Here is a 27,756-nt window from a genome sequence, read left to right on the forward strand (position 1 = left end):
TAACTTATGCTACATTATTTAAACCCCTGATTCTTTTCTCTTTTTTTATTTTGGTCATACCATGGGGTATGGGGGAGCATAGTTCCCTGACCAGAGATGAAACCCGTGCTCCCTGCAGTGGAAACATGGAGTCTTAACCACTGGACTGCCAGGGAAGTTCCCAAACCCCTGATTCTTTAGGCATAGAAGAGACTTTGATCTTAATTTTCAGTCTCTATTCACATAATGAATCATAGAATGGATTGTAAGTTCTTACTCTCAGTGAACCATTTAAAACTTAGTCCTTTGCTCTTATTGATAATCACATCATATCAAATACAGTATATACATGATAATCTTTGTGGGTTTGAAGAATCTTTATTGGGAAGGTCATTGTAGTATTTAACTTTTTCCCAATAAGATATGATGATAACAATTTTCTCATCATCTCACACGAATAAAATCTGTGCTCTATGGCATAATAGAGAACAAAAGAATTAAGATTGGGGTTCTGGGCATTCAGCTGTCCTTACTCACTAGCTTAGAGAATCACTCACCCACACATTAAAGAACAGTCCTAAAGTGGACAATTCAGATTCATGTATCAACAAGGTTACAAATTTCTGTAGGTCTTTGGACCTTGAGATCGTTTGTGAATAGTTAAAACCATCTCACTATTTACAGATGTTAAAAGTTACTCATTATCTTTTTGCTTTTGTAAATAATTTAAAATATTTAACTTTATTAAATATTTTAGGATTCTTAATTAGATTAATATTTTTCATTAAAGCAGTGCAAGAGGATTATAATAAAGTAAAAAAACAAAGAATGGAAAATAAATTATGAAAGTTTTCATTTCTTCCCTCCTTCAGTTCAAGGAATATCTTTTGTATCCTTCAGGAATTTTTCCTGTGTATATTCATGTAATTTATTTAACTGTTTCTCTATTACTTGAAATACTTCTTTCCCCAAAATTTCTAAACTTTTTTTTTAATCATTAAAATAGTAATAAGTGTACCTAGTTTTAAAAAAAAATCAGAACGGTATATATTTATAATAAAAGATGTAAATCTCCCTCCCTACTTCCACATACCACCTCTCTAATCCCCCCTAGGAGAAGTCTGGCATTACTTTTTCTTTAGAGGAAGAAATGTTCATAGTATTCTGAAAATCCCACTGTATTTTTATAGGATGTCGTGTTGGAGCTTGAATTTGAAGGCATAAAGGAAAAGTTCAGCATGGTCCAAGTATGGCCTGTACGTCAGGTTCGGCCTGTCACTGAGAAGTTGCCAGCTAATCATCCTCTGTTGACTGGCCAGAGAGTCCTTGATGCCCTTTTTCCGTGAGTTTGAGCTGTGTCCCGTAGTTTTCCCTCAGATTTTTATATGTGCTTACTGTTTCACTTCTTTATAGATAAGGTTTTATGTGCTAATCCTATAATAGGTTTTATCTAGAGAAATATGTTTTATGTTTTTGCCAGTGCTTAGTTAGAGAGTCAGACCATTGAAGAGAATTTATTTTTTCACAGTTGCAAAAGGAAAGCATTATTTCTAAAACTTTCTGAAATTTTCTTGTTATCCTATAATTAGTAGATTGATGTGACTATACATTGATGATTTCTAAAATCACCTGGGTTCTCTGTGCTATATCCAGCAATCTTTCTTAACTTTATAGTCTGCTCTTTGCCATTTCCTTCAATTGCCTAAAAACCTTTCTCTTTAAGTTTTAGGCATAACCATACTATCCATGGGGTCGCTAAGAGTCAGACACAACTGAAGCGACTTAGCATAGCATAGCATTATGTTCACTTTTCTCTTTCATGCATTGAAGAAGGAAATGGCAACCCACTCCAGTATTCTTGCCTGGAGAATCCCAGGGATGGCGGAGCCTGGTGGGCTGCCGTCTATGGGGTCGCACAGTCGGACACGACTGAAGCGACTTAGCATAGCATAGCATAGCATACTATCCTTTACTTTTAACAAATCACTTCATCTTTTAATTTGCAGAAAAAACTGAAGCAGTGATATTAACTCTTTTAACTTCTGATCACCAACCCCTGTATGTCTCCCTTCAGCTTGCTTACTTTTAAACTTAATCTGTGTTCTATTACTCTCTCATAAGATCTTCAGTACTTGGACTCTTCTTATTTAATCAGTACCTCCTGTTTCTATATCCTTTAGAATCCAGTTTAAATTTAATAGTCTATCACTTCTATGACTATTTGTCAGTATATTACATTTTCTTGTTTCTTTGTCTTCTGTCTTCTGTCATACCCACCTGGTAAAATACCAACTATGAATCAGTCTGGCTATCTCCTTCTCCCAAATCTACACTCAGGCTGCTGAGAAAAATGAGTGCAAGTTGGTATCTCAGCACTGTGGTATAATCCTTCTGCATTTCCCTAATTGTCATTCTTCTGCTCTCCTCAGTGACTTATTTCAAACCTCTCCACCTGCCTCAGATCTTCAGATCTTCTTTCTCCTTTATTCTCACCAAATGGTCATCTCAGATCCTTCACAAAGAACTGAGGGGCCATCAGATTTGGGATTATGTCAGTTAACACGTGTTCCCATTTATTCTTTGTTCCTCTTCCTTTTTCTGGTGTTTACCCCACCTCATGTCTCCTCAGACACCTTCCATTAGGTGACCTTCCTTTCTTCTCCCATGTGATGAAAAGAGATCTGCTTTCTACCCTTCTCTTTCTGCCCTCCACTACTTTTCTCCTTATCTTCACAGCCAAACTTCTTGAAAAAAGTTGTCTCCACTTTTCCCACTTTAATTCACTGTACCGCTATGGCCATGGTTCCACTCCTCAGTGAATCTAGTCTCACTAACATTGTCAGTCACTCCCATATTGATAACTCAATAAATAAGTTAGTATTTTATTAATTCCTACAACATTTGATATGGATATTGCTTTCTACTCCTTCCTCCTTGAACATCCACTTCCTTTGCTTTTCCGTTTACCTTCTTCTACAGGAAGCTATTGCTTATTCTCCATTGCAGGTTCCTTCGCCTTAATTTTGCTATGTCTTAAGAGTTTTTCTCTTTTCTTTCCTCATTACACATCTTACCCTCTGAATGACTTCATCCACTTTCAAGACTTAAATGTTCATCTATGTATGTTGATTTCTCATCTTAATCACCACTCCTTTTCTTGAAACTTTGCTGCCTCTTCAGCAAATGTCATTATTGTACATCCAGTGAATCCCTCTTCTAAAATCTGTGACTTGTCTCAAGGATTGTTTTTACTCTCCCACATCTCATTAATGAACTAGTGCTGTTATTCTGTTCCCTAAATATTTTTTATCTGCATCTTTCATCCCTACTCCATGACTGTAATTAAGGATCTTACCCTAATTCCTGCAATAATAACATTTAATCACACTTCACATCTTCAGTTTTGCCTTCTTTCTGAGTGGTTGTCCATATTAGATAGTGATCCAACTAAAACACATATGTGATCCTGCACTGTTTTGCTTGAAGTGCTCTTTATTGCTCTCAAGACAAACATACAATCCTTAACCCCATACAAAGCCACCTGTGACCTGGCTCCTGCTTACCTTCTAGTATTGTCTCAGCTACTTGCTGTCCAGCTGCTTCCTTACAGACCATGCTCCAGGCTTCCTGATGGGCTTTTAAATCCTCAAGCAGGGCTCCCTCTTGCTCCTGGACTTTTGGTTATGCTGTTCCTTCTGCATGGCATGTTATTTCCCTACATATGGCTGATTTCTATTTCCTTTCAGATCTTAGCTTCTTTCAGAAAGACTTTCCTAACCCCACTCCAGTCCGGTGTCAGACTTTGTACCCCTTCTGTGTACTCCCACAAACCTTGAATGGGCTCTGTGGTAGCACTTTTCACATTGAATTGTTGAACTTCTAACATGGGACACACCCAGCCCTGCCTTCCCGCCCTGGCTTAAAGATGATTTGAAAGAAGTATGCAAAGCCATAGGATGAATGGACTTGCCTTTCTAGTTTATCAGAGTCACTGAAAGGTTTCAATGGGAAAACATTTTAATGCATACTAGTTTCATATGTGGAGAAGGCAATGGCACCCCACTCCAGAACTCTTGCCTGGAGAATCCCATGGACAGAGGGGCCTGGTGGGCTGCAGTCCATGGGGTTGCTAAGGGTTGGACACGACTGAGCGACTTCACTTTCATGTTTCACTTTTATGGTTTGGAAAAGGAAATGGGAACCCACTCCAGTGTTCTTGCCTGGAGAATCCCAGGGACGGCGGAGCCTGGTGGGCTGCTGTCTATGGGGTCATACAGAGTCGGACACGACTGAAGTGACTTAGCAGCAGTAGCAGCAGTTTCATATGAGAAAAGTCTGTTATCCTTATTAAGGATGCAGTGTTTGTGTGAATTTTATGATGAAATACACTATTACAAAGGAATTTCCCTTAGCATTATGTCTCATTTCTTCTGTCCAGACCCTCCTACCTGACCCACAAACTCTCTCACATACACACATACTTGTGACATTCACTCTCCTCTGCTCTTAAGAGTATGTCCCTCTCCACTCCCACTTTTTAGGGAAGGTTTGAAAGTGGTTGCTAAATTGTTTGTAATCACCAGCTGACTCCACCAGAGTCACCAGTTTACCTACTGGAATGAGAGCTCTGTGAATATAGAAACATGCCTGTCTTCTTCACTGCTGTCTCTTTAGTGTCTCCAAGCATAGTTTGTACTGCCTTGGAAGGACTTCATAGGTAGTTATTGAGTAGGTACATTGCCTTAACACCTTAACAAAAGTCTTGTTTATTAACCTCTATAACAAGATTGGAAATTCTTAGGTCTTATTTTTTACCTCAGAAGACAACTTTCAAAAGTGTTTGTATTTTTCTTTTAGCTTTAATTCTTATATTGTCCTTTCATAAACTAATTTATTTAAGCATTCAGAGTATCTTTAGTACTATTTTATTTATCTTATTTTCATAGTCCTCTTCTCCAGGTACCTTTTGAAACATACTTTCACTTTCCAGCTATTACAGATGATTAATTATTGTAAAAAAACATATCCTACTTTAGGCGCAAATAGGGGAACAGTTGTTATATCTCTGTCAGTACCTCAGTCTTTGTAAGTGTATGTACAGATACAGATGACAATATTTTAAAGTGCTTTCTTTAACTTGTATTTCTGTGTCACTTTTGTTGTTGTTGTTCAGTCACTTAAATTGTGTCTGACTCTTTGTGACCCCAGAGATCGTAGCCTGCCAGGCTCCTCTGTCTGTGGGATTGTTTACTATTGAATTACCAGGATACCCGCTGTGTCTCTAACCTACTTTGTTTATTGGTGTATATTAGCAAGTCAAGTAATCCTTACTTGTTTGCTTTGTGTAGATGTGTACAGGGAGGAACTACTGCAATCCCTGGGGCCTTTGGCTGTGGGAAGACAGTGATATCACAGTCTCTATCCAAGTATTCCAACAGTGATGTGATCATCTACGTAGGATGTGGTGAGAGAGGAAACGAGATGTCTGAAGTCCTCAGGGACTTCCCAGAGGTCTGTATCTATAAAGCTTCCAATACTGGTCTAGAGAAAATACCACTAATCAACTTTCATTGGCAATTAATAAAGCTTTGTTTTGGATCTGGAGCAATGCTCTTATTCATCAGAGATCTTTTAAGGAATTTTCTAATTATATTTATGATTCAATTTGTATACCGAAGGAAGGGACTTTGAATTTTTCAGTCAAAATTCTTGAAAGTTTCTTTTTGTGGTCTGGTGATTTTCAGTTATTGGGAGAAAGATAAAATAGGCAAAATATCTATTGGTGTAAAGGTCACATAGACTTTGAATGGTCTACTAGGTTACTGTAATAATAATATTCCTATTTCCATAAAATAATGGACTTTTTTATGAAATGGAAATACTAGCTGTTTTCTTTACAGCACAGTGGGATAGAGGGAAGAGGTTGGAATGATGGGAAATACTTCTTTGGGAACACAGATTATAAGAGGGATTAAATATAAACAAGTTGTGAAAATGAAACTAAAAAGTTCTATTTCGAAACTGGGGGAATCACTAATAGATTGTTTGTCTCTAGCTCACGATGGAAGTCGATGGTAAGGTAGAGTCAATTATGAAGAGAACAGCATTGGTAGCCAATACATCCAATATGCCTGTGGCTGCTAGAGAAGCCTCTATTTATACTGGTGAGTGTATGAATTGGAATGAAAGAGATTAACATGTGTTCTCTAGTTTAAAGCTAGCACCAAAATTTTTTTTTTCCAAAGAACTTTTCATTCTAAAGTATCTTCATACATATAACCATATTGCTAGAACTTTTTTCTTTTTTTTAAATATTGGGCTTCCCAGGTGGCTCAGTGATAAAGAATCCACCTGCTAAGCAGGAGACTCAGGTTCAGTCCTTGGATCAGGCAGATCCCCTGGAGAAGGAAATGGCAATCCACTCCAGTATTCTTGCCCAGGAAATCCCATGGACAGAAGAACCTGGCAGGCTACACAGTCCATAGAGTCAGACATGACTTAGTGATTAAACCACCACCACCACATTGCACTCATCATTATATCTTAAGACTCTGTCCATATAAGACATTGATATGTGTGTGTGTGTGTGTGCACACGTGCGCACTCAGTCATGTCTGACTCTGTGATCCCGTGGAGTGTAGCCCACTAGGCTCCTCTGTCCGTGAAATTTTCTAGGCAAGAATGCTGGAGCGAGTTGCCATATCCTACTTCAGGGATCTTTCTGACCCAGGGATCGAACCCATGGTCTCTTGCATTTCTTGCGTTGGCAGGTGGATTCTTTACCACTGTGCTACCTGGGAAGCTCCATAAGAAATTAATAGAACTGCTTTAATCTTTTTAATGACTTTAAAATGAGGTATCTTCTATTTCTGGGTTTTTGGGGTATTTTGGGTTTTTTTTTTTTTTTCATATTTTGTCATTGCTCTGTCTCTGGATGTATCTGTATCTCTATAACTTGAATTTTCAGCTTTAAATTATAATACTTTGATTATCAGTATGTTTATGTATTTCCATCTTTGCTCCCATTTTCATCCCAGCTTTTGGTACTTTGAATTCTACATATTCAGGAGTTATAATATTCACATTCTGTTCTGTATCCATAGATACAATGTTTGTATTAGCTCTAGACCTAGTAAAATGGAGTCAGTTTCCACTGGCTGCGAGGTCCCTTGACTGTAATTTTTCCATTTGTTTTACAATTGGACAAATTTTGATTTTTGGAAGTTTTTTCAAGAAAGGCTCATGGAAACTATGTTCTCTGAATTCTTATTTCTTTGCAAGTTTGGGTTTTTTCTGCTGCCTTATAATTTTAACAGTAATTTGACAGAATATAAAATTTTTTGATCAGCATTTCTTGTGCTGAGGAGAGATCTGATACTGGCCCACTTTTTTTCCTTTTGTAAGTGATTTTTCCTTGTACCCAAAGGAATGCTTCTTTAACTTTGATGTTATAATTTTATTGGAATATATCCCAGTATTGATAGTTCTGTTAATCTTTTCCTGAAACATAGTGTACCTTTACAGTCTGTGACTATGTCTTTCCCTTTGGAAAAATTTTGAGAATTGTTTCTGGAAATTTTTCTCTTCCGTTATGGTTATCTTCAAGTGGAACATATTGCATTTCCTTTATCTGTTTCCATATGTATTGTTTCCTCTCTGCTGCTGCTGCTGCTAAGTCGCTTCAGTCATGTCTGACTCTGTGCGACCCCATAGACGGCAGCCCACCAGGCTCCCCTGTCCCTGGGATTCTCCAGGCAAGAACACTGGAGTGGGTTGCCATTTCCTTCTCCAATGCATGAAAGTGAAAAGTGAAAGTGAAGTCGCTCAGTCGTGTCTGATCTCTAATTCTTATTATTTAGCCATTTGTTTATTTTTTTCACAGGATAATCAGTGTTTATTCTTTGTATTGCTTCTGATGAAACTTTTATGTTGTTCTAGTTCTTTGTTGAGTTCTGCTGGCTCATGAAACAACCTTTTTATCTTCCTGTATATTCCTTGAGATTTTTATTTTGTGGTAGGATGCAGTATTAAGATTTTCTTTTATTAGTTAATTGTGATCTCAGTTCTCATTTGTTCCTTGGCAGATTCATTGTTGTACTGTGCTCTTCTTTTTATTCTTTTATTTTTGTTTAGTTCATATGCTGATGTTTATTGTTACTATCACTTATCTTTGCAGGAGATGGGAGGGGATGATTGTTACTGTGATCCAAAGTAGCAGGGCTTCTTCCTGGTAATCAGTGAAGTTTGTTATAGCATAAAATTATATAATTTATTTTACTTCTTCTGTCCTACCAGCAAAATCCACAGCAACAAGGCCACTTACAATCAATGAATTCTTTCTCTTCTACCCAGCTTATTTCACTTTTTACCTACTGAAAAGGGGTATCTTTCTGAATTTTATTTCTCCCCATCCCCCTACTTCCCCTGAGGCCAAACTGGGTCCATAGAACCCCTGCTGCTAGCCCGGTACCCCTTTTACTGTGTTCCAGACAAAGGACTCTTGATTTTGCTCCTCAGGATGTACTTTCTAGTTTGCAGAAGCATGGTCTGAGGCTGTGCAGCCTCAGGTGAATTCTTGGTGTCTTGTTTTTTCGTTGTTGTTTGTTTTGCTTTAATCTCTTTTAGTTAGCTTTCCTCATGATTTTGTTTTGAAGCTAAACATGGCCCCTAGTTTTTGACAGTGGAGTTTGTGTTTCTGTATTTCTTGTTCTCCTTGTTTGGTGGTTACTCTTCCGTGAAGGAGAAAGTGACAAATCATCTACTATTTTAAGGCAAGAAGTCTACCTCCTTCTTTTAACTGACTACACAGTATCCCTTTGTATGGATATATCACAATCCATTTAACCGGCATTCCTTTGGTGGACACTTGGATTATTAATAGTTTTTTTGCTCTCACAAACATCACACCATAAAACATTCTTATGCGTGTTATTTACACTGTTACATCACTGTTACATCATATGTTTTATGTGCATGTTTTCTTTGTATTTTTGTCAGGTTAAGTTCTTGGAAGTAAAATTGCTGAGAATATAACTGTTAATGTAGATTTTAGATTCTAATAGCTCTTCAAAAGGAATAACAGTGGACACAAATTCTGTTTCTTCACATACTCACCAATGCTCATTTTTCCAGTAGTTTTTTATGACAATTATTATGCAGAAAAGTTAAAAGAATACTGCAGTGAGTACCTATGTACCCCACACCTAGATTTGACAGTTAACATTTTACTCCCTCTGCTTTTATTAGATGATTCTTCGTTCTGTATTTCTTACAGGGAGCTGGCATTTTTCCCTAATCTGTTAACCATTTGAAAATTGCCTTCTGTCCATTTTCGTATTGGTTAGTAGTTTATCATACTGATTGGTAAAGCTCTTTGAAATGAGTCCTTCATCTTTTGTGAGTAGCAGATATTTTCCTAGTTTGCTCATCTTTTGATTTTGTCTGATTCGTAGGCACTAATATCTTTAGGTTTATGAAAGTGGTCTGTCAGACTTCTTTGAGGTTTACTCTTGTGTATCTGTCTCTTTTGTCAAGTTTTTTTTAATATATATATAGATACACAAGCATTAGTGAATGTCATCATAGAGACGTAGCATGCTTGTATAAGAGACATAGCATGCTTGTACCATCAGATTGAAATATGTGATAATTACTGTGTTTTTTAAGCCTTAATGATGATACTACTTAAAGACTTTGTTCCTTGAACCATATTTTGGAAGCCTTGGAAGTCAGTAATTTTTTATTCTGACAGATGTAATATGATAAATAGTAAAGTTCTGAATTTTCCAGCAGCTATTTTATTTATATAACCCTTTGTTTCTTTACTGGTAAAATAAAGAAATTAAGGTAGTAGATTTTGGAATTGTTATGATGTAGCAACTAATATTGGAGAAGACAGTAGCAATCCACTCCAGTACTCTTGCCTGGAAAATCCCATGGACGGAGGAGCCTGGTGGGCTGCAGTCCATGGGGTCACGAAGAGTCAGACACGACTGAGCGACTTCACTTTCACTTTTCACTTTCATGCATTGGAGAAGGAAATGGCAACCCACTCCAGTGTTCTTGCCTGGAGAATCCCAGGGACAGGAGCCTGGTGGGCTGCCGTCTATGGGGTTGCACAGAGTCGGACACAACTGAAGCGACTTAGCAGCAGCAGCAGCAGCAACTAATACACAATTCTAATATCTTGCAGTTGTATAGTACTTTGTATTTTTCAGAGGGCATTTATAGATACCATATCATCTGATGTGTACAGGTAGATGGGGTGAGAGTTACTGCATTTTAACAGATGAAGAAACCACACTGAGAAGTGAGGTTACTTTACTAAGAGTAATGACAGTACTGGAACTAGAACCCAGGACTGCTTTCTGTGTACTGTATCAGCTTCTTCTGACTGGTTACTGAATGTGATTTTATAGGAGAGGACCCAGTCTATGCAGCAGAATGATCTAGATAATGAATATTATTTCTCACATTAATAACATTTACTACTTTTGAAAAATAACCAAACAAGCTAATTAATTGAGGGTATTTTTGGTGCATATGTATGTGAGATACATAGAAAAAAATGCATTGTAAATTAATGTCAGACTTAATTATCTCAACAAAGAATGGGAGAAAAGTCTTTTCCTACTTTTAAAAATGTTTATCAGGGTAGACTAGGCTATGAAAGGAGAAGGCAATGGCACCCCACTCCAGTACTCTTGCCTGGAAAATCCCATGGACGGAGGAGCCTGGTGGGCTGCAGTCCATGGGGTCGCTAAGAGTCGGACATGACTGAGCGACTTCACTTTCACTTCTCACTTTCATGCATTGGAGAAGGAAATGGCAACCCACTCCAGTGTTCTTGCCTGGAGAATCCCAGGGACGGGGAAGCCTGGTGGGCTACCGTCTGTGGGGTCACACAGAGTCGGACACGACTGAAGCGACTTAGCAGCAGCAGCAGCAGGCTATGAAAAACCCAAACATAATTGTTGAATATAATAGATGTTTATTTCAGATGATGAGGGCATTCTCCTTTATTCTGTCATTTTAGGGTTGGGACCCAGGCTAAAAAGAGCTCTTTCATTTTAACACATACCTTCCATAGATCTTGGGAGTTCTCTCCCTCTCAAAAAGCCAGAAGGAAGAAGTAGCATGGAAGGATGTGTGTCTTGCCTTCTGAAGAAACACTTGACTCTACATTCCATTAGATAAGGGTCAGTTACTTGCCAAATCTAAATGCAGAGGAGGCTAGACAGTATATTCAGCTGTGTACCCAAAAGAACCACAAACTGAATAGCTAGCAGTCTTAACTTAGGAACTTAATGCTTTAAAGTTTTCTTAAGGGTAAAAAAGTCAGGATTATATAGAATTATAATTTGTAATATTCTTCCCAATGTAGGAATTACACTGTCAGAATATTTCCGTGACATGGGCTATCATGTCAGTATGATGGCTGACTCCACCTCTCGATGGGCTGAGGCTCTTAGAGAAATCTCTGGTCGTTTAGCTGAAATGCCTGCAGGTAACTCTTTATATTGCTTATTGTATAAGCAAGACTGATCGGATTTGGGGGTTGGCTAGAACTTTGCTTTTAAAATTTTCTTTTCATTTTTCAGATAGTGGATATCCTGCATATCTTGGTGCCCGATTGGCCTCTTTCTATGAGCGAGCCGGCAGAGTGAAGTGTCTTGGAAATCCTGAGAGAGAAGGGAGTGTCAGCATTGTAGGAGCGTAAGGACCCAAACTATTTACTTACTATAAGAAAAAAGTTACTTTATTTTAAAGAGATAATATTTAGCCGCACTGAGGGAAGTGCTTCTTAACCAAGGTTGCGCTGGAGTCACCCAAGGGGCTCTTTAGAATGCACATGTTTAGGTCATCTCTACTTGCACTGGTTTCATAGATTTGACTTACCTAGCAACAATTTAGAAAATTATAGACATGTTAAGGTAAGATCCTATGATGATAAAAACAATATGAAGATTCACTATCCCCACATACAGCCATACCTTGTTCTCAGACCTTTTCCTTCCTTCTTGCGTCATCTGTTTTAATTAGAAAAATGAAACAGATTATGATAAAATGTCTGTCTCGTTTCTCAGACTAGAAGGTTTTAGCAGTTGTCACTCTTAACTTTCAACTTAGTAAACTGGTTTTTATTTAAGGTTTTTATATAAGATTTTCTTTCCAAAGGTTGTATTTCTTAAGTTATTTACATTAAAATTGACTTCAAAGAAGTGCTTTTATTTTATTCATGTATTTTTTTAAATTGCTTTTATATACAAATTATTTTCCATAAGCATTTCTAATGACTTTTTCATGTTTTTAGAGTTTCTCCACCTGGTGGTGACTTTTCTGATCCAGTTACATCTGCTACTCTTGGTATTGTTCAGGTATGTCTTTTCCTAGTGTAGTCAACTTCTGAGCCCCACCCCACCCCCAGGCTGTCCTAAGGTTGTCCGCATTATTGTGAAGCATTCAATTTAGTCATTGAAAAGTAGGCAAGGGTCAAGTCACTTTTAGCATTCTTACTACTCAGACTCTTTGATGCCATATGTTTTTAGCTCTTTACCTAGAATTTATAATAGACTTAATGTCTAAAGTAGTAATACATCCAAGTAGCAAACTTTTATTAGTGTTCGAGTAATACTACACTCTAACTTTTGAGTTAGACTAACCCTAAGAATAGAAACAAATGGGCCCAAAAGGGCATAATAGCAAAATCGCACAGAAGTTTTTCTCCTTGTGGATTGGTCCAAGGCAGGTGATCCTATCAGACGGTGGCTCTTTTCCATTCAGTAGTAAATCAGCACCAGCACTTCACCTTGGCTCCACTTGCCTGGTAATGGTCTGCGTTTGGCTGATACAGGCCAACTAGAGGAGGTTCACCTGCATTTTAAACTTTGGGCTCAGAACTGATTGCTCAACTTTGTGGCTCATTCTGTTAGCCACACCCGGACGAAACCAAAGCTGGAAAGTGGAAGTGTAGTTTCTGGCTAGGCTGCTGCTTCCCAGTGACACGACATGAATTCTGGTGCATAGCTCGCCAACTTAGCCATTGAAAGTAAGCCTAAATGAAAGACATATATAAATCAGGGCTGTAATTGTTTTTGACCTTGATATATTTATAAGCACATATATTATTCATATAGGAAAAATACAGTACTTACCTATGTTTCTGTCAGTATTAGGTAAAAGGAAGTGGAAGAGGCTAAATTTACAACTTTCAAGGTTTTAACATTTGCTAAAATTTTGAATTTTAAATAACAGGGAAGTGGGGAGCAAAATTAGGAATGCCTAAAATATATGTGAATGTTTGGCCTCAGAAAATTGACTGTCATGGTGGAGTGTTCTGACAAAATGTGGTCAACTGGAGAAGGGAATGGCAAGCCACTTCAGTATTCTTGCCTTGAGAACCCCATGAACACTATGAAAAGGCAAAAAGATAGGATACTGAAAGATGAACTCCCCAGGTTGGTAGGTGCCCAATATGCCACTGGAGATCAGTGGAGAAATAACTCCAAAAAGAATGAAGAGACGCAGCCAAAGCAAAAACAACACCCAGTTGTGGATGTGACTGGTGATGGAAGTAAAGTCCAATGCTGTAAAGAGCAATATTGCATAGGAACCTGGAATCTTAGGTCCGTGAATCAAGGCAAATTGGGAGTAGTCAAACAGGAGATGGCAAGAGTGAATGTCGACATTTAGGAATCAGTGAACTAAAATGGACTGGAATGGGTGAATTTAACTCAGATGACCATTATATCTACAACTGTGGGCAAGAATCCCTTAGAAGAAATGGAGTAGCCGTCATAGTCAACAAGAGTCTGAAGTGCAGTACTTGGATGCAGTCTCAAAAACGACAGAATGATCTGTCTGTTTCCAAGGCAAACAATTCAGTATCACAGTAATCCAAGTCTATGCCCCTACCAGTAATGCTGAAGAAGCTGAAGTTGAACGGTTCTACGAGGACCTATAAGGCCTTCTAAAACTAACAACCCAAAAAGATGTCCTTTTCATTATAGGGGACTGGAATGCAAAAGTAGGAAGTCAAGAAACACCTGGAGTAACAGGCAAATTTGGTTTTGGAATACAGATTGAAGCAGGGCAAAGGCTAACAGAGTTTTGCCAAGAGAATGCAATGGTCATAGCAAACACCCTCTTCCAACAACACAAGAGAAGACTCCACACATGGACATCACCAGATGGTCAATACCGAAATCAGATTGATTATATTCTTTGCAGCCAAAGATGGAGAAGCTCTATACAGTCAGCAAAAACAAGACCAGGAGTTGACTGTGGCTCAGATCATGAACTCCTTATTGCCAAATTCAGACTTACGTTGAAGAAAGTAGGGAAAAGCACTAGACCATTAAGATATGACCTAAATCAGATCCCTTATGATTATACAGTGAAAGTGACAAACAGATTCAAGAGATTAGATCTGATAGACAGAGTGCCTGAAGAACTATGGACGGAGGTTCATGACACTGTACAGGAGACAGGGATCAAGACCATCCCCAAGAAAAAGAAATGCAAAAAAGCAAAATGGCTGTCTGAGGAGGCCTTAAAATAGCTGTGAGAAGAAGAGATGTGAAAATTAAAGGAGAAAAGGAAAGATACACCCATTTGAATGCAGAGTTCCAAAGAATAGCAAGGAGAGATAAGAAAACCTTCCTCAGTGATCAATGTAAAGAAATAGAGGAAAACAATAGGAAAGACTAGAGATCTCTTCAAGAAAATTAGAGATACCAAGGGAACCTTTCATGCAAAGATGGGCACAATAAAGGACAGAAATGGTATGGGCCTAACAGAAGCAGAAGATATTAAGAAGAGGTGGCAAGAATACACAGAACTGTATATAAAAAAACTTCACGAACCAGATAATCACAGTGGTATGATCACTCACCTAGAGCCAAACATCCTAGAATTCACAGTCAAGTGGGCCTTAGGAAGCATCACCATGAACAAAGCTAGAGGAGGTGATGGAATTCCAGTTGAGCTATTTCAAATCCTGAAAGATGATGCTGTGAAAGTGCTGCACTCAGTATGCCAGCAAATTTGGGAAATTCAGCAGTGGCCACAGGACTGGAAAAGGTCAGTTTTCATTCCAATCCCAAAGAAAGCCAATGCCAGAGAATGTTCAAACTGCCGCACAATTGCACTCATCTCACACGCTAGTAAAGTAATGCTCAAAATTCTCCAAGATAGGCTTCAAAAGTACGTGAATTGTGAACTTCCAGATGTTCAAACTGGATTTTAAAAAGGCAGAGGAAGCAGAGATCAAATTGTCAACATCTGTTGCATCATCAAATAAGCAAGAAAGTTCCAGAAAAATATCTATTTCTGCTTTATTGACTGTGCCAAAGCCTTTGACTATGTGGATCACCACAGACTGTGGAAAATTCTGAGAGAGGTGGGAATACCAGACCACCTGACCTGCCTCTTGAGAAATCTGTGTGCAGATCAAGAAGCAGCAGTTAGAGCTGAACATGGACCAACAGACTGGTTACAAATTGGGAAAGGAGTATGTCAAGGCTGTATATTGTCACCTTGCTTATTGAAATTATATGCACAGTACATCATGAGAGACCCTGGGCTGGATGAAGCACAAGCTGGAATCAAGATTCCCAGGAGAAATATCGATAACCTCAGATAGGCAGATAACACCACCCTTATGGCAGAAAGGGAAGAACTAAAGAGACTCTTAATGAAAGTGAAAGAGGAGAGTGAAAAAGTTGGCTTAAAACTCAACATTCAGAAAACTAAGATCATGGCATCTGGTCCCATTACTTTATAGCAAATGGATGGCGAAACAGTGAGAAGCTTTATTTTTTTGAGTTTGGAGACACTGCAGACTGTGACTGCAGCCATGAAATTAAAAGACGCTTACTCCTTGGAAGAAAAGCTGTGACCAACCTAGCATAGTAAAAAGCAGAGATATTACTTTGCAAACAAAGGTCTGTCTAGTGAAAGATATGGTTTTCCCAGTAGTCATGTATGGATGCGAGAGTTGGACTATAAAGAAAGCTTAGTGCTGAAGAATTGATGCTTTTGAACAGTGGTGTTGGAGAAGACTCTTCAGAGTCCCTAGGACTGCAAGGAGATCCAACCAGTCAATCCTAAAGGAAATCAGTCCTGAGTATTCATTGGAAGGACTGATGCTGAAGCTGAAACTCCAATACTTTGGCCAGCTGATGCAAACAACTGACTCATTTGAAAAGACCCTGATGCTGGGAAAGATTGAAGGTGGGAGGAGAAGGGGACAACAGAGGATGAGATGGTTGGATGGTGTCACTGACCCAGTGGACATGAGTTTGAGTAAACTCCAGGAGTTGGCGACAGACAGGCCTGGTGTGCTGCAGTCCATGGGCTCGCAAACAGTCAGACACGACTGAGCGACTGAAGTGAACTGAACAGAAAGTGACTGTCAGACCTCTGAGGACTTGCCCTTAATGATCCACAACTGAATTTATTCAGAACACTTAGAGGTTTTAATTTTAAAGTGAAATGTCTTATCATAGTTAGCATTTTCTGGTTCATCTGTTTATATTGCACCATACTAGTCTTCAAAAGAGACAGTATCTTTTGCTGTCAGATTTGACAAACTGTTAAGGAAATCCAGATAAAGTTTGATTCCTAGAAGAGCCAACTCATTGGAAAAGACCCTGACGCTGGGAAGGATTGAGGATAGGAAGAGAAGGGGGCAACAGAGATGGTTGGATGGCATCACTGACTCAGTGGACATGAGTTTGAGCAAACTCCAGGAGATGGTGAAGGACAGGAAAGCCCAGTGTGCTGCAGTCCATGGGATTGCAGAGTCAGACACAACGTAGTGACTGAACAACAACAATCCATATTGAAGCTAAAAGAAATATTTTTCCATTTGCAAGTTTTATTCTATTTCATTTATATTTGGTGTATACTTAAAAGATAAATAATTTGACCAAAACGGTATAGAATTCCATAGTTAGGACAAACAAATATGCTTTAATACTTTAAAAAAGTTGTTTTTAAGAAAAATCTTTGGTTTTGGTTTTGTTCTTAAATCAGGTGTTCTGGGGCTTAGATAAGAAACTAGCTCAACGTAAGCATTTCCCTTCTGTCAATTGGCTGATCAGCTACAGCAAGTACATGCGTGCCTTGGATGAGTACTATGACAAACACTTCACAGAGTTCGTCCCTCTGAGGACCAAAGCTAAGGAGATTCTGCAGGAAGAGGAAGACTTGGCAGAAATTGTACAGCTGGTGGGAAAGGTAAGTTGTAAGATCTCGTGGAGAACAGATCTGTGAGTTGCACTGGAACCTTTTTGGGGCTACGCTGGGTCTTCATTCCAGTGCGTGGGCTTCCCGTTGCAGTGGCTTCTCTTGCTGCAGAGCACAGGCTCTAGGCGTGTAGGCTTCAGTAGTTATGGCACACAGGCTTAGTTGCTTTGCAGCATGTCGAACCTTCCTGGACCAAGGATTGAACCTGTGTCCCCTGCATTGGCAGGCAGACTCCTGTCCACTGTACCACCAGGGAAGTTCACACTGGAGCTTTTTAAGGACAAACAGAACCTTGGATAGGCAGATTCTTGCCTGGAAAAATGAGTATTTATTAAATATTTTTTAAACTAATAAAATTGTAGATTATTCCTTTATCCAGCAAATATTTCAGGAGCCTGCTTGTATTGTGGAAAATAGAAAGATGATTATTGTTTATAGATTATCTGTTATTGAATAACAAACCACTTTGACATTTAGTGGCTTAAATAGTGCTTTATTGCTCATGGTTTTGGGGATGGTGGTCTTACTTGGGCAGTCTTTCTTGGGTCCCCTCATATAGTTTTTGCTGTCATATGGTGGCTGAGACTCTAGTCATCTGAAAGTTTCTTCCCTCACACGTCTGGTGCCTGAGTTAGGATAACTAGAACAGCTAAGGATTGGGTAGACATTTTTCTTTTCTGTGTTTTAAAAAAAAAACACATCATGGGTCTATCATAGCAGCACTTACAAGCGCTAAAAGGTAGAAGCAACAGAGATGTCCTGGTTTCCAGCACACGTGCATGCACTCATATATCCATGTACAATGAAATATTATTCGAAGGAAAATTCTAACACATGCTACAACGTGATGAACCTTGAGGGGCCGTTATGTTAATAAATGAGTCACAAAGGAATTGTTGTTTAATGGGTATAGTTTCCGATTTGTGAGGTGGAGAGTTTTGGAAGTCATTTCACGGCAATGTGAGCATGCTTAACCTACTGAACTACACTTACATTTATATTATATCAGTAGTTTTTGCAACGAAAACAAAGGAAATCAATCAGGAAGCAATTATGAGGTGGATTTATTAATGATAGGTGATCATGTGTTGATTACTTGGTTTCTGCTTACTAATTAATTGCAACAGTTGGTCCCACATTGTGGCAGTTAGTTTCTAAAAATATATTTTTTTCTCTTCTAGGCTTCTCTAGCAGAAACAGATAAAATCACTCTGGAGGTAGCAAAACTTATCAAAGATGATTTCCTTCAACAAAATGGATATACTCCTTATGACAGGTAACCTGGCCTGATTTTCTTTGGATATTCTATCAAGTTTTGAAGAAGGAGCTGCCTACATGTATGTTAAACCGCCCACCCGCCTTTTTTCTCATACGCACACACTGAGACTCAGTGTATGGGTTTATTTTATATTTTTATAGCATACATCTAATGATCCAGTATGTTCCCTTATATTGATTTGGCTCATTCTCCAAATTATGGCTTTTTTCACTCATTATCGAGCCAGCTTAATTTAGATTAAATTATGGTTTAGTGTACGGAGCCCAAGGAATCACTGCCTCTTTCAGAAGCTTTTCTCGATACCTGTTGTGATAGCCCATGCCTCTTCTACTCTTTGCCAAAATAATACACTTTTGTGCCCTGTTTCCCAAGAGTGCTGTTTTTTTTCTTTCTACTTTTGGACATCTCACCAGTCCCTATTACTCCTACCCAATGCTCTCTGTTTTTCATTTATCTCTGCTACTACAAGGGCTTTCCTTGTGGCTCAGCTGGTAAGTAATCCGCCTGGAATGTGAGAGACCTGGGTTTGGTCCCTGGGTTGGGAAGATCCCCTGGAAAAGGGAAAGACTACCCACTCCGATACTCTGGCTTGGAGAATTCCATGGACAATACAGCCCATGGTGTCACAAAGAATTGGACATGACTGAGCGACTTTCACATTCACTACCATGGCCAAAAAGTTCCCATTTCCTTTAAACTTGGATAATTTGAACCTTTCATCATAGACTATAACTTTTCCTCCCTCAAATCATATTTGGTCCCATATAAGACTGTAGGAACAAATAGATTAACAGAATATAGGACAAGCAGAAAATATGACAATATAATCAGTAAGGCAGAAACTCTAGAAACCAGCCACACAAAGATAACTCCACAAGGGAAAATTCTATGAAAAGAGAGTGTACATGAAATTGTGTCTGCAAATAAGTTTAAATGTGTTAGAAATTTTATTAAATGCATGTGATCCAAGTTGAATATTGTGTGTCTTTATTATTAAAAGGTATGTGTAAATGCAAGTGAACACTTTAGTGGAGAAAGGGGCTGCTTATTAGCTCTAGGAAATTACAGTTCCCTGCTTTCCTATTATTTATTCACAAGGGACTCTTTACAACTTCGTTATTTTCCATTTGGGTTACTGCTTTAACTGCACTATACACAAACACGCTCTCAGAGAGTCATTAGATTGTAGCAGTACTGTTTTATTGTGATGTTAATGAGAATTAACATCACTCTTAAATAAAAGAACGCATATGGCTCCATGTCTCTATCCACCCCACATTCCTGAGACATCTCCAAAAACTCCGGTTAAGTGTTACTAATCTTTTCCACTATTTTTTTTTTTCATTTCTTAAGTATCATGCCATAAATATAAGTAGTGTGCATATCTAAATAAAGAAACTAATGCTCTGGTATTTCACAGATGACATAAAAAGTATGAACTTGCTTTCAATTTTCTGTTTTATTATTTTGACTTTCATTTATCCTAGGTTCTGCCCATTCTACAAGACAGTGGGGATGCTGTCCAACATGATTGCATTTTATGATATGGCCCGCAGAGCTGTTGAAACCACTGCCCAAAGTGACAATAAAATCACATGGTCCATTATCCGTGAGCACATGGGGGAGATCCTCTATAAGCTTTCCTCCATGAAATTCAAGGTATATTGTTTGTACCATAAACTTCTTTTAGTAGGAAGTGTTTCTTTTTGATTTTTTGAAATATTTGATTCTCAAACTTGGTGTGTGAAACTTGCATTTATCATTTTCACACATGCTCGGGTTATGTAAAAGCAAAGCAGACCTCAAAGCTGTGTTCAAATAGGAATTCTAGTGATAAAGATTATAGTATGTCATGTCTAAAATAAATGCTGACGTGTTTTCCCTTTTGTCTTAACCACCAGGCAGTTTAGAACTAAAATCATTGCTAAGCAGCAGTTACCTCACCTCAAGTGCCTGTTGTTATCTGTCTAACCTCCATGCTCCTTCTCGAAATGATTTCTGCTGCCTGGTTATTTTTAGTATCCTACTATACACATCATTTTTACTTTTAAGTGGACTCTCATTGTTTGGGAAGTCCACATAGATAAGCAAGTGAAATTATCGGTGGAAACTCAAATGTGTAAGATTGTTTTTAAAATACTTGAGCAGTCGAGTTGTATTTATTTCTAAATCATGATATCCAAGTATAGTTGCTAATCTCCTATTGAGATATTGAGACAGATTCTTTGAATGTTTATGTTAAGATTGAAAGTAAATTTGTACAAATAGATACTCACTGTATCAAGGATTTTAAAATATCCACGTGGTTTGAGTCCTGTCTTTCTACTTCGAAACTGATAACCCAAGGAAATAATCAGATTTTGATATGGATACATGTAGAAGATTGCATATCAAACTTCTTAAATCTCATCCAAAAGTGAACGGAGCCAGCAGTACATTGTGCCATGTACCTTACAACAAAAATATTATGAAGGCATTGACATCATACATCTTTTTTCAAGGAACATCCAAAGACACATGGACATGGTTATGGTATAATGAGTGGGAAAAAAAGTCAGGTTGCAAAGAAATTCCACATGTAATTTGATCCAGATTTTATTTTTAAAAAATTACACATTCATAGGAAAATGATAAAAAAAAGATACTCAATAATGTAATAATGATGACTTCTGGTAGTATATTATTGCCACCAGGGAGTGGTATAACTAAAGGTGCTATCATTTTTATGTTTACAAGTACATTGTATCAAATACATGTTATTTTTTAGTATCATTCGGTATTTTTCTGTAGCACTATTTTGTGGCTGAAGAATATTTTCCTTTTCTTATGCATTTGGAGGTTTTTGGTATGGACAACTTTGTTAATACAGTTGGGTTTGTGTATCTTCCTCATATATGTTCTCAAAAGTAGAATGATTGGGTCAGAGGGCTTAAACACTTTAAAGTCTCTTTTGTACATTTTACTCAATTAAGTTGCTTTCTATACAGATTTTAAATAGGGTGCATTTTGAGGTTATTTCATGTCCCAGCATGATAATGCCAGGCCCTGAATAGTAAATTCTGTTTTAATTAAATTAATTCCAACTATGTATATACAAAGAGGAATGTATCTAATACGCGTTGCTGCAAAGTTTCAGTTTCCTAGTATTTTGCGTATTGTCAAGGGTAAATCCTTTGGCTCTTGAACACAGTTAGCAGGCAGGACACAAAACTGAAATTTTGTCTTCTGTCTATGGTTAGACTATTCCTTTATACATTTTACCCTTAAAGGAAAAATAATAATCCTGCCTCCTGCCTTGTGTTTTACTAGTGCATCTCACTTAACCTCCTGCTCAAATACAGTAAGTACAAATAACTCACTATGTGTTACAAAAATTATTTTCCAAGGGTAAATTGAATTCTATAATGTCTTTTTTCAGGATCCGGTGAAAGATGGTGAGGCGAAGATCAAGGCTGACTATGCACAACTTCTTGAAGATATGCAGAATGCATTCCGTAGCCTTGAAGATTAGAACTGTGATTTCTCTCCTGCTTTTCCTCAGCAAGCTCTCATATGTGTATATTTTCCTAAATTTCTCATCTTGGACCCTTTGCTTCTTTACTGTGCAGGTTTGAGACTAGTGCCTCTGTGTGTAATCATTTGTTTCCCCATTTATTTGATAGGTCTTACATAAAACAAACATTCCTTTGAAGGGCCCCCCTGAACATTTCTCCGAAGTGGTGAATGTAGTAAATTTGATACACGATGGCTGCACTACTGTGAACCTGTATGTGACGTCTCTCCTTGACCTAGGTTTACCCTTTCCTCATCACTACTAAATTGTAAACAGGACTGCTGCATGTTACTCTCTTGGCAGTGGATTTGGAATGGAAGGCCAGACTTCTATACATTTTGACAGGTACTTTGTGAAATGACTTTACTTGCAGCTTAGCATTTTGCTAAGTAACTGCTTTGCAGGAAATAATTGCTTTTTTTAAAACATGAATGATTAATGTTTTGATTATGTGTTGCTTCCCCCAGTGTAAATCAAGAACATTTATGGGAAACTGTTGAAAACTATACTGTTTTTAAAGCAGGCATCTGTGAGACTCAGCACAATAGATGAATCAGTGCCCTCTAAAAAGGTGAAAAAGGAGCCAGATGGTCAAACTTAGGTTAACATCACCTTGTTAAAGCCTATTTTATTTCACTGGGAAAAATTCAGTATCAAGTACTATTCTACTACATTACTAGACAGTTCTTTTTAAAAGTACGTTTAAAACAATCACGAGCACTTGATTCACGTCACTCCTTTTTTTTCCTCAAACATCTGAGAAGGCTAAGCTTCTGAGAATCATGTGGCAGTGTGATGGGCAGAAAAATGCCACAGATAATATGTTTTGTAGTGGTTAAAGGCTGTTTGCACCTCTAAGGACCAGTTGGGCTTTGGTGATTCTTGGGGCCAGAGTGGCATTATGTTTTTACAAGATAATAACATGTGTCACATGTTTGCATGTTCGTTTGCTTTTGAACAACCAGGTTCCTGATTTAGAAAACACTGTTCTTTCATGTGATTTATGATTCACTGGCTCGAAAGAGTTCCCAGAATATCTGTAGCTGTAGCAGCATAACAGTTCCAATTCTCTTTCATAGGAATGAAGTTAATTCTAAAATCAGCAGATGCAAGATAATAGAATGTGGGTTATGTGAAAAAAAAAAAAAAAAAAAGATTATTTCTTCCTATCTTTTAGGTATATGTTTTAAAATAATAGTTTCTGCATTTGTATGATAAGGCACACTGCAGAACAGCTCTAAAAACATCAGTTTCCCATGAAGTCTTTCTGACCAATCATGCTGGCGCCATTGCTTCCTCTTTGGGAAGAGGAAAGGGTATGTGAACAAGTCCAACAGTCTCAAACGGAAATGTAATAGCATCTATTTATGTTATGCCTCAGTATGTTGTTATTTAAATTTTTAAGTAATGTATTTCTTTTGGTCTATTAAGGAAAGATGCAGTCAATAGAGAATTCAGCTTTGTTGGTTTAAATCCTTACAGATTGCATTTTCTTACAATGGCCTGCTATTCAGGATAAGTATCCTTCTTTAACTTTTCGGAGTATTGGAAGATAAAAATTATGCAATGATTTGTTGAGATGTGGACATAATGGTGCTGCTTAATCGGTTTGCTTCCAGTGTAGCCTCCTACCTAGAGGCCCTAAGACCAGTGGAAATTAAAAGAATTTCAAATATCTTTCAGTTCCTACCTTAAATCTACCAGCAAACTAGGATTATGATAGTAATGAATGATATGGCAAAGAAAGTTTGACCAAGTTTGTCTTTTGTTGTTCTGAATTTGCAATATACATTCTTACTCCTTTTTAAGAACGTTGGGGTGTGGCTGTGAAGCTACTAGAGAAACTTCGCTCAGAGCCTCATTGTAAGTGTCCCTCCACCTGTATGTTGTAGAATTTCACATTGGTCACTGATCAGTTTCTTTAGTAAGAATGTGTCAAAGTTACAGTAATCTTTTAAAAAGATGATTCAGTTCTATATTTATTGTGCTGTGTCTGGTCCCAAGTGGAGCCAGTTAACAAGTTTCATATGTATTTTTCCAGTGTTAAATCTCACACATTGTACCCTTTGGAACTTTCCATCCTGAAGAGTGAATCGAAGAGGTCATGTGTATTGCCTCCTTATCCTTAAGGTTTCACTATCTTTATGTTAAAAGTTGTGTATAATTGTTAAAATCTATGAAAGAATAAAAAGTGGATTTAAATTAATATTTTTTTCTTTTTTTGTGGCTGTGGCCAGATATGCTTTAAAAAAGAAGTGTCACATTGTATTTTGGCTTGTTTTCAGTGTGAACTTTTAAAGTTTTTTATGTCTCTCTGTCTTCTTAAGATCATGAAGTTGAATTGGGGCCCTCACTTCAGACTGCATAAAGTCCTATAATCATATACCACTGTGATTGGAAAATGTAGTACATGGAATCACATAGCATTCAAAATATTACTTTAAGTTGAAAAAATGAATGGTTTCTAAAAATAGACTTATAAATGAAAGGAAATCAGTGTACTCATCTCTACTTTTGGAAAATGAACTAAAGCTTTGTAATTCATAATTTTGAAAGGCCAGTTAATTAAGATCCAATTGTAGCATGTTCAAGGGCATTTTACTTCCTTGAGTATTTTTATTTCAGTTGATGCTTTTGCACTGTGGTGTTGGAGAAGACTCTTGAGAGTCCCTTGGATAGCACAGAGATCAAACCAGTCAGTCCTAAAGGAAATCAGTCCTGAATATTTATTGGAAGGACTAATGCTGAAACAGAAGATCCAATACTTTGGACAGCTGATTCAAAGAACTGACTCAGTAGAAAAGACCCTGATTCTGGGGAAGATTGAAGTCGGGAGAAGGGGATGACAGAGAATGAGATGGTTGAATGGCATCACCGACTCAATGGACTTTGAGTTTGAGCAAGCTCTGGGAATTGGTGATGGACAGGGAAGCCTGATATGCTGCAGTACATGGGCTCACAAAGAGTTGGACATGACTGAGTGACTGAACTGAAGGCTATTTTTAACAATTTCTAAAGTAATAAGCAGTGTGAAAGTAACAACTCTACATTACTAACTAGTGTCAAGTTTATACAGCGAAATCCTTAAAAATTAACTGGAAAGTTTATTGATTATAGATTATTTGGGTGATTTTTAGTCTTTTTTGGTAATAATACAGTATTTTCAGATTATTTGTTTTACTGTATTGCCACAACATAAGAGTATGAAGAGGGGAACTGATAAAATGCCACTGAAGTTGTTCTAAGGACTCCCTTTTAGTTTGAGTTACCCTAGAAGTTGACACTGAAATGTGTCTTTGATTGCAGGCAGTCTATTTGGGATGTGCTCCCAGGAAAGTACCAATATGGGAATAGAGAATTAAGAAAGAATTGAAGAAAGCCAATAAGTGTGATCACACAAGTCAATATTTTGAAGCACAGTCCTGCTGGGGAATTGTGGGAACAGCTGAAAAATAGGCACCTCATTAGCATCATTCCTTCCAAAGAACACCCAGGACTGATCTCCCTTAGAATGGACTGGTTGGATCTCCTTACAGTCCAAGGGACTCTCAAGAGTCTTCTCCAACACCACAGTTCAAAAGCATTGGTTCTTCGGCGCTGAACTTTATTCACAGTCCAACTTTCACATCCATACACGACCACTGGAAAAACCATAGTCTTGACTAGACGGACCTTTGTTGGCAAAGTAATGTCTCTGCTGTTGAATATGCTATCTAGGTTGGTCATAACTTTCCTTCCAAGGAGTAAGCATCTTTTAATTTCATGGCTGAAATCACCATCTGCAGTGATTTACTCCAATATTTTGGCCACCTCATGTGAAGAGTTGACTCATTGGAAAAGACTCCGATGTTGGGAGGGATTGGAGGCAGGAGGAGAAGGGGACGACAGAGGGTAAGATGGCTGGATGACATCACCGACTCGATGGACATGAGTTTGGGTGAACTCCGGGAGTTGGTGATGGACAGGGAGGCCTGCTGCTGCTCCTGCTGCTAAGTCACTTCAGTCGTGTCCCACTCGGTGTGACCCCTGAGACAGCAGCCCACCAGGCTCCCCCGTCCCTGGGATTCTCCAGGCAAGAACAGTGGAGTGGGTTGCCATTTCCTTCTCCAATGCATGAAAGTGAAAAGTGAAAGTGAAGTTGCTCAGTCATGTCTGACTCTTAGTGACCCCATGGACTGCAGCCTAACAGGCTCTTCCGTCCATGGGACTCTCCAGGCAAGAGTACTGGAGTGGGGTACCACTGCCTTCTCCAATAGGGAGGCCTGGCGTGCTGCAATTCATAGGGTTGCAAAGAGTCCGACATGACTGAGTGACTGAACTGAACTGATCCCACCTGGGATGCAAGGAAACTAGAGTACTTTTCAGCGTCACTGTTGGGCAGTCAGCAATTCATTGGAAAAGACCCTGATGCTGGGAAAGATTTAGGGCAGGAGGAGAAGGGGGCGATAGAGGATGAAATGGTTGGATGTTATCACTGACTCAATGGGCCATGAGTTGAACGACTATGAAAGCTGCTGTCAGTCATCCACTGAAGGCTATTCCCACAAAGACAAGGAGAATCAATGACCAACACATGTATATAAATAGATGAGGTCTGGTAGCCACAGAAAATCCTTTGCAAAGAGATTCACATGCATGTGACCCCATGGAATGCAGCCTGCCAGGCTCCTCTGTCCATGGAATTTTTCAGGTAAGAATACTGGAGTGTGTTGCCATTTCCTGATCCAGGGATCAAACCTGCATCTCAGCTGTGTCTCCTGCATTGGCAGGTGGATTTTTTTATACCACTGAGCCACCCGGGAAGCCCGCAAAGAGATGTAGGTGCCAGCAGTTGGGAGATCAGCTAGTGGGCACTGAAATGGTAGCCATGGCCAAGGAGATTCAGGTGGGGCACTCCAAGCGACTACTTCAGGCCTCTTAAGAACCCAGGGGAAAAAAGATCATTCAATCAGTAACTGAAAAGCCATTGTTCTGCAATATAAAGCAGCACCCTGTAAAAGAATCAGGACACTCTTAGGGAAAAAGTGTTTAAAAGAGAATCTCTTCAAAAAGATGTTTTTTAAAAAGCAGATAGTACACACACCAATTATGCTTATAAATAGGCAGATGTGGGGTTTAGTACTTCTGAAGGTAAAGCAGCTTCTTGAACGAAAGGGGATTTTGATCATATTTTCCAACCCCCTCATAACACAGAAGAGAAATCGGAAATCCAGAGAGCTTAACTGATTTGCTCTGTGTCACAGAGAAAGTAAAGCTTCCCGGAGCTTACTCAAACTCATCTCCATCAAGTCAGTAATGCCATCCAACCATCTCATCCTCTGTCGTCCCCTTCTCCTCCCGCCTTTAATCTTTCCCAGCATCAGGGTCTTTTCCAATGAGTCAGTTCTTTCCATCAGCTGGCCAAAGTATTGGAGTTTCAGCATCAGTCCTTCCAATGAATATTCAGGACTTATTTCCTTTAGGATTGACTGGTTGGATCTCCTTGCAGTCCTAGGGACTCTGAAGAGTCTTCTCCAACACCACAGTTCAAAAGCATCAGTTTGGTGCTCAGCTTTCTTTATAGTCCAACTCTCACATCCACACATGACTACTGGAAAAACCATAGCTTTGGCTAGATGGACCTTTGTTGGCAAAGTAATGTCTCTGATTTTTACTATGCTGTCTAGATTGGTCATAGTTTTTCTTCCAAGGAGCA

General features: G+C 38.6%; 1 protein-coding gene across 2 annotated transcripts in view; it reads left to right on the plus strand.

Moving 5' to 3' along the window:
* The window catches only part of ATP6V1A (ATPase H+ transporting V1 subunit A), a 62,558-nt gene extending 38,291 nt beyond the window's left edge, over window positions 1-24,267 (plus strand). For both annotated transcript variants that reach the window (XM_025284253.3, XM_025284251.3), the window contains 10 exons: window positions 1,170-1,321; window positions 5,328-5,490; window positions 6,035-6,143; window positions 11,363-11,485; window positions 11,580-11,694; window positions 12,293-12,356; window positions 17,017-17,220; window positions 18,411-18,505; window positions 19,996-20,167; window positions 21,927-24,267. In XM_025284253.3, coding sequence (XP_025140038.1) covers window positions 1,170-1,321; window positions 5,328-5,490; window positions 6,035-6,143; window positions 11,363-11,485; window positions 11,580-11,694; window positions 12,293-12,356; window positions 17,017-17,220; window positions 18,411-18,505; window positions 19,996-20,167; window positions 21,927-22,019 — 1,290 coding nt within the window. In that variant the 3' untranslated portion in view covers window positions 22,020-24,267. The remainder of the gene's footprint in view (window positions 1-1,169; window positions 1,322-5,327; window positions 5,491-6,034; window positions 6,144-11,362; window positions 11,486-11,579; window positions 11,695-12,292; window positions 12,357-17,016; window positions 17,221-18,410; window positions 18,506-19,995; window positions 20,168-21,926) is intronic.
* Window positions 24,268-27,756: the final 3,489 nt, after the last annotated feature.

Source organism: Bubalus bubalis, chromosome 1 (genome assembly GCF_019923935.1).
Source record: "Bubalus bubalis isolate 160015118507 breed Murrah chromosome 1, NDDB_SH_1, whole genome shotgun sequence".
Lineage (NCBI taxonomy): Eukaryota > Metazoa > Chordata > Mammalia > Artiodactyla > Bovidae > Bubalus > Bubalus bubalis.